Genomic DNA, 15,782 nt, shown 5'->3' on the forward strand with positions numbered 1-15,782 from the left:
AAATCGCGTTCGCCGTAGTTATCTCAGCACGGAAACTTCGGCCCTACTTCCAGTCACACTCCGTCACCGTGCTCACAAACCAACCTCTCCGCCAAATTTTACACAGCCCAGGACAATCAGGCCGGATGGCCAAGTGGGCAGTGGAATTGAGCGAGTACGACATGGAGTATGTCGGACGGACAAGCATGAAGTCGCAAGTTCTAGCCGACTTCCTTGTCGAGTTACCGCCCGGCCTTACCACGGTAGCTAAGCCTGACGAAAAGTGGACCCTGCACGCCGACGGTGCCTGCTCGCAGCATGGCTCCGAGATCGGCATCAGACTTACATCCCCGGCAGGGGAGATAATCGAGCAATCTTTCCGACTAAATTTCGCGGCATCAAACAATGAGTCTGAGTACGAGGCCCTGCTAGCCGGCATGCGTTTGGCCGTCGAGTTAGGAATCAAACAACTCCAAGCCTACTGCGATTCACAGCCCGTCGCCAACCAGTATAACGGCGACTACGAGGCTAAGAACGAAAGAATGGACACCTACCTCACGATCGTACGAGGCTGAAGCCTATAACAAAATTCAGGCAAACGAAGTTCAAACGGTTGTCTGGAAGTTTATAATCTGCCGCCATGGCCTACCATATGAGATCGTTACCGACAACGGATCACAGTTTATCTCGAAAAAGTTCGACGATTTCTGCACAAGCTGGCGTATCCGCCTAAGCAAGTCGACGCCCTGGTACCCACAGGGAAACGGCCAGGCCGAAGCAACAAACAAAACAATCGTCGACGGACTTAAGAAGCGCCTCGAAGAAAAAAAGGGCCTTTGGGCTGACGAGATGGACGGCGTCTTGTGGTCACACCGAACCACACCACGTCGCGCAACCGGCGAAACGCCATTCTCGCTCGCATACGGAATGGAGGCAGTCGTACCCGCCGAGGTGAGCATCGGCAGTCTTCGCCAAACGACGCTCGTCGAAAACCCCGCCCTAAACGATGTTATGATGCTAAATAGCCTAGACGAGGTCGAAGAACTGCGCGACCGTGCACTACGCCGCATCCAGAACTACCAAAACGCAGCAGCACGTCATTACAACAAAGGAGTGCACTTGCGGACATTTTCAACAGGCGACCTCGTGCTGCAAAAAGTTTATGAGAATATTAGGGAAATTAACGCAGGCAAATTGGGCGCTAAGTGGGAAGGCCCCTATCAGGTCTCTAAGGTCGTCCGACCCGGCGTCTACGAAATCCTTACTATGTCCGGCGAGGAGATTCCCAGGTCATGGAACGCGAACAACTTAAAGAGATAGTACTATTAAAAAAAAACGATGTTAAGCCTGGTCGGCAAAAACCGCCAGCTCGCTATATATATATGTAATGTGAACTACGATCGGCTTGATCCTCGAAAGGGGTACGTAGGCAGCCCGTCAAAAGGCACAGCTGTTTGTAAAAAAAAAAAAAAAAAGGGGAAGACCTCCTTTATTAATATAAAAAAAGGGGGGGGGGGGCGAAACGCCGATTACAAACTTATTTCTACGACCACGCAAAAAACAAAGATAAAAGCTAAGCAAGAAAGAAACTACTCGGCCGCGCCCCCTTTTTCCCACATGCATGACCACTCTCAAGGAATGGCCCCGGGAGGAGGAACCAAATCCCCATCCGCAAGAAAAGGCAGGGCAAGCTCGGCCTCAGCTCGAACCCAATACGCCCTCGTCTTCGCCGCCTCTTCAAGTCTCCACGGCGAAATCTGCACTCGCCCCAAAACCACCTTCTCCTTCAAAAAAGAGTCAATGCTGATCCACTGGCTCCTGCTACGAAAAATACCCTCCGCCTCACGAAAGGCGACCACAAACCGAATCAGTCGGGTGACGCGGTCACGATAACTCTGCACCCCCTCCAGCCGATCAGGATCGTCCTCTTCCCGAAAATGAATCAGGTCGGCAGGATCGAGAGGAGGGACTTCAATCGCATCAACAACAGCTTTCTTCGCAGCAATGACGTCCGAAATCTCCCCCTTCAAACGCAACACCGCAGCCCCCTCGTGCGGGAAAACGTGCTCGACGTAACCCTGCACGCCCAAGCTCATCTCGAGCTCATGCAAAGGAAACCGTCGCTCCTGAAGAGCAGCGATGTGTGCGACCAAGCGGCGGACGCGTTTGAGGTAGAACTCAGGCTGCGCCTCCTCAGCATAACCTTGGAACCATTGCCAATACTCGGCGTCAACTTCATAAGCGTCGCCGTCGATACGACGACCAACGCCCGGCGTAACGGGGCTCGACGGACCAGACATGGACACACACTCTGCAACAACCTACAAGAACAAGAGAGCAAAAGCAGGCAAAGACGTAGCAAGCGTAACTGGGACCTCTAACCCGTGCTACTTATATAAAAAAGGGGGGAGTGGAAATCGAGGCAACAACCATAATTAATTCGCCTCGATCCACGCAAACAATTCGGTTGGGTAACAACGCCCTTTATTTCATCCTTATAACAACACGTTACAAAGGAGGTCGACTCAACTGAGCCAAAAAAGACGAACAACCGTTCGGCCTAAAAGACAGTAATACACAGACGAACAATCGTTCGGCCTAAAAGACAGTAATACATAGGCCGACAATCGCTCGACCAAGCGATAGAGAAAGGAGGCCGAGCAACAAAGAGAATGGTCCGTCTGGCAAGGCAGCATGTAGCCATCTCGCCAGCAGAACACTTCATAGCATTCGGAGCTCTGCCCCCCACGGCAGAAAGGCCGACTGACCAACAAGCCCAACCGAGCTCCCGCCAACGCCCCCTGGACCTGACGACCTCCTCCCGCACACACCAGCCCGGCGACCTACAATGGTCAACAGATCGAAACCTCTGCCGGCAAGAAGAGGAAGCGTACTCGTCACCACTTCTAGCTTCCCGGCGGATCTTTTTATAGTCAATCGTTCGACCAAGCGACCTAATGTTTGAACACCCCTTGCCCGGGTATGCATGATCTCGAACATTTCGACACCTCGATATCGACTTCGACACAAACGAATCTCCTCGACTTCGGCAACGACAGACCCGCAATCGACACATAATCTCCGGTCGCGCAGATCAAACCGCTGCGCGTAGGCAACAAAAGCGTACACCACCGCTCTGCTAAGACGCGCATAGCACCTATCCCCATCATCTCTTTCATCGTCTGCTCGGCGGGAAGAAACGATGACCTCCCGCCGTGCCGACGCATCGTCCCGCGGTCGACGGCCTCGCATAAAAGTACACCCGACGAACACAAAGACCAAGCAGGAATTGCTATGACTGGACAATGGACCTGCCACTCCTTTTATAGCAGAATACTCCGCGGTTCCCAAGAATGGCATTAAAGGCAGTCACGTCCCAACTACTCACTAGGCGACGGACAGTCAACACCTCCCCCGGAATCACCCACATTCTCCCTCGAAACTCTCAAACTCGACTTTTAATTCCCGAGTGTTTCGGAAGTTGTGAAGGCTTCCGCCTCGAAAAACTCGACATTTAATTCCCGAGTGTTTCAAAAGTCGTGAAGGCATACGCCTCGACAAACGCATTCCCACTCGCCCAGTCCGCGTCTACCACGCGCCTATCGGCCGTCGGCCACGCCCAGAGACTAAGTAAAAACCCTACGCGACTTTCTCGCGTTAAACGGTTCGGCACGTCCTATAGCTAGGACGGCAGAACCTCGATCGTCGCCCCCGCGGCACACACAATCAAAGTCGGGCCTCGACACCAGAAAATGGTCGTCCCGCATGGTACTTCGGTTGACAGGGCCAATAAGCCGTGCCAGTACGCTAACTCTGTCAACCTTTGCCAAAAACTAAGCCGGATCGTAGCAAACGGCACGGCCGGCATCCGCAAGTTGTATAGCCTAACAAACTAAGTTGGGAGAAGTCCCTCTGTTAGAATAAAGCATAACGAAATATGGCTAAGTAAGAAAGTGCGCCGACCTTAACAACGGCCAACATAAAGTTGGATTTCTTTCAAAGTTGCAGGTCAAAGTCTCGAATAATTCCGGCAAGTGTGCCGGACTAAATACCGAGCACATGGCCGCAAGCAAACATCAAATATGCCGGACTAAATACCGAGCATACCAACATCAAGTCTCGAACAACAAAAAAAAAAAAAAACTAAGTCCAAAAATCCACTCGGCCTATTCCGCAGTCTCGACAACAGGAGCATCGGGTGCAGCTGGAACATCATCAGGCGCAGTAACCTCGGCGTCGGAAACCCCGGTACCCTGTTCGGCAACAGATCTCTCGGCAGCAACCTCCAATGTCGAAGCCTCCTCCTGGCGAGCAAGGATCACTGCTGAAGTCTCAGTCTCAGGCTCAAGATTCTCGATATCGACGAACTCATCATCCCGATCGTTCGTCACCTTCTCCCCCTCGTTCGGCTGTGTCACCTCGACGTTGGAGTCAAGATCAACCTCTCGCTCGTTCCCGACAGGACCATCAGCTCCGCATTCACCTTCGACCGGAGCGACCTCCTCTCCCTCGATCTCCAACTCCTCAGGATCCATGAACGACTCGTACTCCTTAACATCGAAGACGACGTCGTACGGCAAAACAGCACAAACCGGCCTCTGCGAAGGAGGGGGCGAAACGACGTACCCATCATTAACCAAAGGCTCAATCTCCAGCCGATCGACAACAGTGTCCCACCTTCTCTCCCCACTCTTTAAGGAAGCTAAAGTTTCATCAGGAATCGGGACGCCACTTTCGAGCAAAGTCTCAGCCAATTGCATACAACCCTCGGCCTGCGCCTTCATCATCATGGCCTGGAGGGAGAAGCGAGAATCATAGATGTACTGCCGAATTCGGTCGGAGCGAGTTCGGTACTTGTCCTCCATCTCGCGAGCAACTGAACGAGCCTTGGCATCCACAGCAAGTTTCGCCTTGGCCTCGTGTTCGTCCTCGGCAACCTTCGCATCTTCCAGCTTGCGGCGAAGCTCTTTGTTCTCTTCAGCGAGCAACTCCTTCTCCTTTTGGACCTCCTCAAGTTTAGCCCTGGACCGATTCGCCGCTCTCATCTGCTCCTTTAGGCCGATCGAATTGGTCTCGTTGTCGGCCTTAGCATTCCGGTATTTGCGGTCGTATTTCTCGATTATACCCCAGGCCGAACAGTTCGCCTACAGACAAAATGTTATCAGCAAAGCAAAACTCTAAAGGAAGGGGGAGAAGACCCCGCACACCTCGACAGAAACAACTTACCCGAAGCTGATCGCGAGCCCACTCGTTCACCAAGTCAGACTCAATCAAATCGCTCGCCATAAGAGTCCCAGGAATCTTGGCCATGTCGCGGAGAAGTTCACCGCATGCCTGCTTGTCTGAGAGAAACGGGGTCTCCAAGTCGGACGGCAAGCGAATAGCCGTGGACGGCGTTTCAACTCCCTTGCCCTTGTCAGCGGGATCAAGGGAATTGGGACGAGCCTTTTTCTGAGCAGCGCCGCTCTCACAGATCGGCGAATTGCGACGCTTTCGAGAGTCGTCCCCCCCAGGAGCAGGCGTTTTGAACGATAACTCCTCTCTTCTCCTCTGCGCCGCAGCCGCACAAATCGCAAGGTCTTTTCCGCGCCGACCACCGTGGTCCGGTGGGGGACGGCTAACCGGGTGTTTGCTTCCTGAGCTTTGCCCCTCGTAGCCAGAATGACGCGGAGCGTACTCCCTCCGACTCAGCTCAAGCGCCTGCTAAAACTGACGAGCTTCGTGCCTACCACCACTACGACCCTTGTTCGTCCGGGCCGAATAACTCGGTACTGACATCTTAACCATACCTCCACGACCTGCATCAAGTCAGTCATCAGCTCGGGACGACCGAAACAGGATGAGAAAACGTTCTAATGAACCAAAAAAAAATAGGGGACGAGCCTATACCTCTCGGATTCTTCCCCTTTTTCCCCTTTTTTCTCTCCTTCAACACTGGCACAGTCTTGAAGTCAAGTGCCGCCTGCCTCTTCAACAATTCTCTCGTATCGACGAAGTTCGGAACCGGCGGATTGAGAAATTTGACGATCGGCTCTGAAATCAAAGAAAGAAAAAGAATAGGGTCAAAAATCCGAGACCAGAATCAAACGCACCGATCAGAAACTACCCAAAAGAGCTACCGTGGGCTAAATTCCACGTGGTCCGACACGCGATCGATATGTCCTCGACAATAAACGGGTCGACCTCGGCAAAGAAATACTTGTTCTCCCAATGGTGAACTTTGTTAGGGAGATTCATAACCAGCTTACATCCGGACGCAACATTCAGATAGTGAAGGCCGGGGTTGTTGGCGATCCTGGACATCCCCATCATCTCCTCCATCAGAGGAGCCGTAAGGGTAACTCCACATCGCCGAGCAATGTCTTGAAGGATGACCACGTTGCGCAGAGAAGAGACGGAGAGCTGCGACAACGCAATATCGCGTCTGCGGCAGAAATCCATCAAAAACGCCGGGAGTGGGAACTTCATCCCGGCCTTAGAAAAAAGCGTCGTATAAAGACATATCCATCCGTCGGGACACGAGAAGGCCCTTTCGCTCGTCCCGGGGATGCGGAAATGAACTGGAAAGTCGATCTCGCAGAATTCGATCAGGTCGGCTAGATCGAGAGGCTCACAAACCGACCTCCCAGCGTCGTAGGGGTCCACCTCAACAACATCGTCATTTTCAGATAAGACGACCTCCTCATGCCCGCCAACCGGAGTGTCCGTCGTCGGCGTAAGGCGAGAAGACGCCGACGAGGCCGCGTCCGAGCTACTCGAACCCGACGGCGAGCAACGACCATTGTTTGCAGAGCTTGACGATGTATGCTCGGCCAAATATTGTTCACAAGAACCCGACATTGACAAGTACAAAAACTAAACGATACAACCGCTAACGACGAGGACGAGCTAAAAAGACAAGGGGAAAGAGAGCAGCAAAATAAATACCTGATTTCGGATGAGAAGAAAAGTGAAGGCCCGAGTTCGGAATTAGGGTATTTATAGGAAGGCGAAGTCACGTCAAACGTTATTTCGAGGTCGAGGCACTCATGACGATTCGTCATCATTGCGTCTCGAGGCACGCAAGGGACGCGACCCGCCGACTTCCCCGCGTCTCGAAAGCAGTTCCAAAGCAATCGCGGGCCACTAAGCAGATGCCGCGTGGCATATCGAATCACCACCATCTAAGAGTTACGCCGAATCAGATAGGGGGCGTAAAGGCCGAACTTTAAAGCTCATTAAACCCCAATTAATGGACTAAAGGGGGGGACAAATGTTGGATATGGGCCTCAATTCGCGAGCCCCTTTCCACTATTTACCTGCCCGGCCCGGAGGAGAGCGAGTGACGTGGCGCTAACCCGCGGAAGGCGACAAGAAACGAGTATTCGGGCCTCAAACGATCGGCCCACGACGACCGGCCCATGACGATCGGCCCATTAAGCCACGCGCCAAAGTCGGTGTCCTGTCGCATCATTCTCCTATAAAAGGAAAGAGAATTGATGTGACAAGACATCATGTACGTTCCCAAGGACAAAAGTACCTCCCAGAGCTCGACTTTAGTAACTTAGATTGTCGAACAGATTTATAATCTTCCTTTCTTGTAACTGCCGATCTCTGATTTGTAAAGACGAACCTTTTAGCCCGACCTTGAATTAATATCCTTGACATCCCCCTTTGTGCCGAGCACTATACAACAAATCCTAATTTCCTAAAGTCTCTCAATAGTTAAAAGTTTTAATTGATAACTGAAGATGAATGTGTTTTTTTCTGCAGGTTGCTCAACGGATAGGAGTGAAGGTTTGAAGTAAAAAGCATATGAGAGAAATGGTTCAGCCACATGTTCATGCTTCAGTTTTAGCTTTTGTGTTCAGGTCTGAAGTACAAAGCATTTTGTTCATTTTTTTCAGTTTGTTCAGAACTTGTATTACAAGTGAAACAAAATTGTTTTATTTTTAAGAATCCCTCTACCATTGGAGGAGGAAAAATTCAGGAGTTACTTAAAAAATGCTTAAATTAAATCTTTTAAAAAATTATACTTAAAATAATGATAAGCAGCCTTTAAAAGTTCTTGCCAATGGAGATGGTCTAAGGTCTACCTTTTCATGTGACTTCGAAGGCTCCGACGGTTTCCTTGACACGCCCTCTATCAGTAACCACCGTCTACTTGTCCTCAACTGTTCAGAGATAACCAAAATATCTTCTCCAAAATTCCAACATGAATCTGGAATTTACTACTTACTACCATATTACGAGTATGGTGACTTCTATGAATAGAAAATAGAAAAAAACATATTGAATGGAAAATAGACATATCTTATTATATAAACCTTGGTTTTCAAAGTCAGCCATTAACAAGATCGTGACACGTGTCAATTATAAACGATAAGATGTTAACACGTGTCGTAACTAATTTTGTTAATATTTGGATAAAATAGAAATATTATTAACCCTATCGAAAAAGAAAATATATAAAATAAATATTATAAAGAATTATATATTAAAATTTATTAATATAATTAAATAAATAACCTAATTTCAGTTATGTCAATTTGGTTTATTAATAAGATAGGGATTTAAAATTTATAATTAACAAAAATCTATGACGGTTTTTGTTTACAGAAGAGGATTAAGGTTTAAACTTTATTTTTACAATTAAATCAGGTTATTTGTTGGTTTGGGTATATAAATGAAAAATAAGAATTATGGTTTATCTTTATAAATTAAAATTATGGTTTAAGTTTAACAATTAAACGAGATTATATGTCGAAACTTGGTTTTTATATTTACTAACTTACGTGATCATGAAAAGTGTCAAGTAAAAACATAAGATGTCGCAACATGTTATATCTAATTTTGTTAATATTAAGATATAAATAGAATTTTTAAACAACATTAAAAAATAATTATAAAAAATTCAAGAGAATGTTTGAGAAATACCCCTTTTGGTGTACCCCTTTCCAAAATTACTTCCTTTATCTATCCATTTTCAAAAATATCCATGTTTAAATATGAAAAATTATAAAGTTTTATATGGTTTATAAGGTACTTCTATATAATAACTACTACTTGGAAATTTGATACAAATATTTTATATGTTTTAAAAGGTTTTAAATCGTTTTTACAAGTTTTATAAGGTTTTTAAGTGGTTTTTAAAAGGTTTTATAAGGGTTTTGAAAGGTATTTATAAGTTATTTTACGCTATTTATGAAAGATATATAAAAATTTAAACACATATAAAGGTAATTTGTGTGTATATTTATAAGTTTTCAAACATATTTGGATAAATTTCAACATTTAAAGTGGTTTTTTTAATAAAGTTTGAAATAGGGGTATTTTTAAAAAGTGGTATGGAAAAAGGGTATTTTTGATAATTAAAAAGTAATAAAATTGATATTTATTAAAAACAAATGTGTAAGCTTATATATTTAGACACAAATTATCTTTCTATATGTGTAAATTTAAATATCATATAAATACCTTTTAAAAACCTTTTAAAAATTATTTTACAAACATATAAAAACTTTGTAAACCTTATAAAAACCTTATAAACTATATAAAAGTTTACAATTTTCATATTGGAAAAGAGATATTTTTAAAATGGATAGAAAATTTGTGTATTTTTAAAAAGGGGTACACCAAAAGGGGTATTTCTCCTTAACCTAATTTTTTGTTTTGCCAGTTGTAGGTTTTACAATTATAAGGGTTATATGTTGAGTTTATAAATCTGCATTATATTTTAGATTTTATAATTAAACGAGATTATTTATCGGTTTGGGTTTATTAAAGAGGTGTGAGATTTAGGTTTTACAATTAAACAATGTTATTTATCAGTTTGGATTCATAAAGGAGAATTAGGATTTACAGTTTACAAATAAATTAGAGTTTGAGTTTAACTAAATACATAATTTTATTCAAGATTTTTATTTTATAATATGTTATATTTGTTTAATTTTTAATTTATGTAAGAATGTATTATGCCATTGAGCAATTTCATTGTCTAAAACATAAGGGTGAATAAAAGATTTTCGAAAATAATATTTTTAACTTAAATTAAAGATAACAAAGTTCAATATAAATCGTAATATAGTAATTTTAAAAATATTTTTAAAGAAAAGATGTAGTTTTTTATAATTCGTATTTGAAAGATTTTTTAATGTTTTCCTCAACGATGCTAAAATTTATTTTAGAATCTTTATGTTTATTTGCGTTGTTTATATGAATTTATTTACAAATGACTATATTTGTATTTAACATCATATTTCAGATTGATATTAATTTGAAAGAACTTTACCATCATATTAAATAATAATTAATTAATTTTCATAGTCTGAAATTTTTTTAGAAATACCCCTTTTGGTGTACCTTTTTAAAAAATACTATTTTTCTATCTATTTTCAAAAATACCCCTTTCCAAATATGAAAAATTATAAACTTTTATATGGTTGATAAGGTACATCAAGATCATCTTTATTATCGGGTGATTGAATCCAAATATTTATAAGGTTTTTATAAGATTTTTATAAGGTTTACAAAGTTTTTATAAGGTTTTAAATGATTTTTAAAAGGTTTTAGTAGGTATTTATGAAATATAAATTTAGAAATTTACACACATATAAAGATCATTTGTGTCTATAAATATAAGCTTACACATATTTTTTTGATAAATTTCAAAATTATAGTGACTTATTGATAAAATTAGAAAGAAGGGTATTTTGAAAAAGTGTTATTGGAAAAGGGGTATTTTTGAAATTCATTTTTGAGAAATACCCCTTTTGGTGTACCCCTTTCTAAAAATACCCCCTTTTTCTATCTATTTTAAAAATACCCATTTTTAAATATAAAAATTATAAAGTTTTATATAGTTTATAAGGTACTTCTATATAATAACTACTACTGGGAGATTCGATACAAATGTTTTAAAATGTTTTAAATCGTTTTTATAAGTTTTATAAGGTTTTTAAAAAGGTTTATACGGTTTTTATAAGGTTTTTATAAGGTTTTTATAATTTATTTTTACGCTATTTATGAAAGGTATATAAAGTCTTATACACATATAAAAGTAATTTGTGTATATATTTATAAGATTACACACATATTTGGATAAATTTCAACATTTTTAGTGGGTTTTTTTGATAAAGTTTGATAAGGGGGTATTTTTAAAAAGAGGTATATGAAAAGGGGTATTTTTGAAATTCAAAGTTAAGAAATAAATTTTTTTACAAAATGGTATAATCATGTTTTAGAGGATAATTGCTAAATTAAGATTTTTTAAAATTTTTTAGTAATATTATGAGTAATGGTGAATAGCTCTCAAATAGCTCCCAAATGTTTTGGTGATTGTCAATTTGACTTTATTCGATTTTTATAATTAATGCAACAAATAAGTTACGATAAGTGTGTGACTAACGAAAGCTATATGACTTTAACACTTAAAGATATATATATATATACACGTTTATTTGATACTTCAAACCAAATAAAATCTCTTTCCAAATGAAATTAATTTCTCTTTTTTCAAAAAAAAATGGAAATTATTTATTTATAAGTTATAATGAATTTTAGTTTTAATTTAATTTTAAATAAAGATAACCCGTCCATCGGACGGGTACTAAACTAGTAATGATATAATAAGTTCTCTACGGGTCAAGTTTAATCTTATTTGTCAATAAGGAACTCTTTATAAGCAATTTATAAGCAAAACAATTCCAAATCACTTACTTTGATTTAGAATCCCAAATCAAAAACAAAAGTTGGTCAAATTTCTTAACTGATTCGTGTTGTCCTTAGTATTGTAAATTGTAGCACAAATGGAAGGGCAATGAATCACTGCAGAGAAGGTAAAATTTATTGTGATCTATCATTTAAAATCTTAATTTAGTGACCTTTAATTGATTTGGAAAATTTTAATTCTGTGGTAAAAAACCTCACCAAAATTACAATAGCTTTTCCCATCTAAATCAATGTTTTTTTGGCCGAAATTTCAACATAGTTTTATTTATTTTCTAAGTCATATATATCTATATATATATTTTCTTATTTATCTACATATATATATATATATATATATATGTTTATGATTAAGAATGAAAATATATAAACCATACCTAATTTAACTAACTAATAACTGTATTTTTAATATAATTATATTACTAAATCTAAGTTTAAATATAGTACATTTTATTTTAAAAATACACGCACTTATAGTTCTGAAAATTCAACCCACATAAATTCACCAATAAATATTATTGTACATTTTATTTTAACACGATACATATTTAAAGTTTTGAAAATTTAACCCACATAAGTTCACCATTTAATACTATTAATTCTCGCAAATACATATAATTGACCAATGCTGAACCACATATTAATATATTTTCAAATATAAAACTATTTTCTTAACTATATTGATATTTATTATCATTGTACAAATTTGAGTTACTTATAGTTTATTCATATCCAACCAGATATATACCATACCAAATACATTCAAATTTTGCAAATAAAACAATGTGTATATAACATTGTAATCTCTATATTAAATACAATAAAGAAACTCAATCATTAGTATACTAACTCATTTAAATGTTCTACAAATTTTTTGATATATATAGATCCGTGGTGTACCACGGGGTAAATTTTAGTTGGTTATTAAGTTGTTGTTTTGGTTAATGTTATGCTACTTATTGGTTATTAAGTTGTTGTTTATGGTTAATGTTATGCTACTTATTGATTATTAAGTTGTTGTTTATGGTTAATGTTATGCTACTTATTGGTTATTTTGTTCTTGTTTTTGGTTATTGATCGGTTATTTTTGGTTTGAATTGGTTATTTAAATACTTTGATTACAGGAAAAAACCGAACTGATCATAACCCGAAAATATTTCGGTATATTCGAACCGACCTAAACCCGACCAGTTATTAACCGAACCGAACCGAATTTATTGTAATATACTAAATGGTATCTATATGTCTAATACCAAATTATCCGATATTCGATTGGGTCTACCCGATTGCCTAGAGCTACCCGTGTCCAATACCCCCTCCTTCATCAAATTGGAAAAGCAAAAAAAAAAAAGAGTTCTTTTTAAAAAATTATGCTAAAACCAATCACCGATATCACGGGTCCGAGTTCCTAAACATGTTGGATCAATTTAGATGCGAAGATCTGTAAAGGATCCGATAAAAGAAGAAAGAAAAAAAAACAACCAAAGAAGAAACAACAAAACTTGGAGAGATCTGAAGGAAGGAAGGAAGGAAGGAAGAAGAAGAAGGGGGAAGCAGATAACATGTCTGCGATTGTTTGCGGAAAGAGATCTCTGTTCGAGGACTTAGCCGCCGCTTCTCCTCCTGTCTCCAAGAAACTCCGTTACTTTTCTTCGTCTTCTCCGTCTTCGTCTCGTTTTTCTCCGCCGTCTTCCTCGCTTCTTCTCGATCATCTCGCCACGATTTTCTCCGATATGGATAAGCAGGTCAATTCTCCGATCTCCGATTTTGATTTTGTTGATTTATTGTGATTATCAGTATTGAGCATATCTATGGTTATTTGTGATTCTTGATTCTTGATTAGTTTTTGTCGTTTGGGCAAATTAGGGAAACCTAATTTTCTGATTTTTGTTTGATTTGGTGATGAAATTTGTTGACTTTGTTAGATTATTGAGAGGGCAATCGAGGAATGTGGAGATGATCTTGATTCAGCTATTAGATGTTTGAATCAGCTTCGTTTAGAATCTGCTAATAAGAATTCAGACTCTGCTACAAACCAATCTCCTGTTGTAATCCAGGAAGCTAATATTGAGACTCAGCAGCAAGGTAGTTTTGGAGTTTTGTGTCATCATACTTATCTCATATCAGTCAGAGAAGTCTTTTAAGTCTAGTATATTTTGTTGAATTGTTGTCATCGTTGTGTAGTTTCTTCCCTTAAACTTGTTAACAGATATCTGATTTATGATTCTGGTCTTTGTCTTCATTGGATTAGCAAAAGAGGAAGTCTTATCTAATGGAGAGCCAGATGTCATGAACTTGGATGGTAAAGAGTGGGTTGAGCTTTTTGTTAGGGAAATGATGAATGCTTCTGATATGAAAGACGCTAAAGAACGTGCTGCAAGAGCATTGGAAGCTTTGGAGAAGTCAATCAATGCACGTACAGGTGCTGAAGCACTGCAAAATCTCCAGCAGGTATTTTGTCTATCTATCTTTCTTTCTTTCTTCAATCTTCGCCTATGATAACAGTTGTAGCCGGAGAATGGAGATTGGTATCTGTCTATGGTCATCCGATTTGCTTTGGTTATTAGGAAAACATGATGCTGAAGCAGCAGTTAGAAGCCATTGTACAGGAAAACAGTTTACTAAAACGAGCGGTAGTGACGCAACAGAAAAGGCAGAAGGAATCTGAAGATCAAAGTCAGGAATTGCAGCATTTGAGACAGCTAGTCACTCAATACCAGGAACAATTGAGAACTCTAGAGGTCTGTATTACTATCTTGACCTTAGCTTGTACAATTTTGTTGTCTTTTTGTCGATATGATTGTATTGATTGCCCTTTTACAGGTGAACAACTATGCTCTGACTCTTCATCTGAAACAAGCTCAACAGAACAGTTCCATCCCGGGACGGTACCATCCAGACGTCTTCTAATACTTTGAAACGCCCACATATATCTAATTTCGTTTCCAGTGTATGTTTCTCTCTTGGTTTGTGACTATTTATATACAAGTGTGGAATGAATCATCGATACTTGGGGAACACCAGTGTCTCCAAAGTCAAAACTGTTTTTTTCTTTTCTTCTGCTACTTGTTGTTGTTGTTGTTGTTGTTGTATATATTGTCTCTCTAGTCAGGATGATGGATTCCTCAGATATAAGATTTATTGCAACCAGTTAACAAAGCACCTAGTAGAGTTTTGTATAGTCTTTAAACTCAGACCCCATCAGACGTTGGTCAGAGACATCCTTGCTTCTGCTGCTTAAAAGTAAGTAGTTTCTTAGAGTGTAAAGAACATATAAAGCCTGTTCTTGGTGAACAAAGAAGCAACATATATGACATGGTATTTGCTGGTAATACTAGTACCAACGAGAGGTGTTTACGACAAATGACACTATAGATTAGCCCAGGGCATATGGATATTCGGGTTGGTTCTAGGTAGGAACTGATCGGTTCTGGATCTTTTGGGTATAAGAAATTTTTATCCATTTAAAATCCAAGGATATCGGTTCGGATCGTTTTAGTTCCGGAGCGGTTCGGTTCTACATTTTTTGAACTGTATTATATCCAAAATACTTGGTTATCCATTTGGTTTGGGTAAAATGGATCTGTTTGTATGTGAAATGTAGCAAAATTCCCAAAAATAAAAACAACTGGAAGGTAAAAGTAGATTAGGTTTACTCTAGATCCAGGTAAACAGGTACCCATTCGGTTCTCGGGTAATACTTGAATCCGAGCCGATATCTATTGGTAGAGAAGAATAATATGCATCGGTTATTTAGGCAATAACCGAATCCAAACAAAACGGGTTATTTTTGGATCGGTTTCGGTTCGGATTTTTGGATCCGGTTTTTATGCCTAGGGCTACTATAAATATATCAACCTGACTGTATGAGAACAAATGACGCTATAATTTTAAGTATGGGATTACTAACCGAACCAAGTCGGTTCAGTTTTAGTTTTGGTTAAAGCGGCTGAAAAGAAAAAAAAAAAATTCAGAAATCCGATAATATTTTGGTTCGAGTATTGGTTAACCTTTATTTTTTATTTATTTTAACTTTAACTTTTTTAAAAAATATATATATATATGGGTGATTTAGCTGAATATTCATTTCCAATAAC

General features: G+C 40.1%; 2 protein-coding genes across 2 annotated transcripts; one reads left to right on the top strand and one right to left on the bottom strand.

Moving 5' to 3' along the window:
- Positions 1-4,145: 4,145 nt before the first annotated feature.
- LOC111829424 lies at positions 4,146-6,819 on the bottom strand. The gene is made up of 5 exons (XM_023778516.1): positions 6,099-6,819; positions 5,869-6,012; positions 5,694-5,777; positions 5,206-5,615; positions 4,146-5,123 (listed from the first exon to the last, which is right to left on the bottom strand). Exons 1-5 carry the CDS (start codon positions 6,817-6,819, stop codon positions 4,146-4,148), a joined length of 2,337 nt encoding a protein of 778 aa, XP_023634284.1.
- A 6,243-nt stretch (positions 6,820-13,062) lies between these two features.
- LOC17877501 (golgin subfamily A member 3) lies at positions 13,063-14,844 on the top strand. Its single transcript, XM_006284265.2, has 5 exons — positions 13,063-13,430; positions 13,611-13,770; positions 13,937-14,136; positions 14,253-14,426; positions 14,509-14,844. Exons 1-5 carry the CDS (start codon positions 13,248-13,250, stop codon positions 14,593-14,595), a joined length of 804 nt encoding a protein of 267 aa, XP_006284327.1. The 5' UTR covers positions 13,063-13,247; the 3' UTR covers positions 14,596-14,844.
- The last annotated feature ends 938 nt before the right edge of the window (positions 14,845-15,782 follow it).

The sequence above is a fragment of the Capsella rubella genome, unplaced genomic scaffold (genome assembly GCF_000375325.1).
Source record: "Capsella rubella cultivar Monte Gargano unplaced genomic scaffold, Caprub1_0 scaffold_7, whole genome shotgun sequence".
Taxonomy (NCBI): domain Eukaryota; kingdom Viridiplantae; phylum Streptophyta; class Magnoliopsida; order Brassicales; family Brassicaceae; genus Capsella; species Capsella rubella.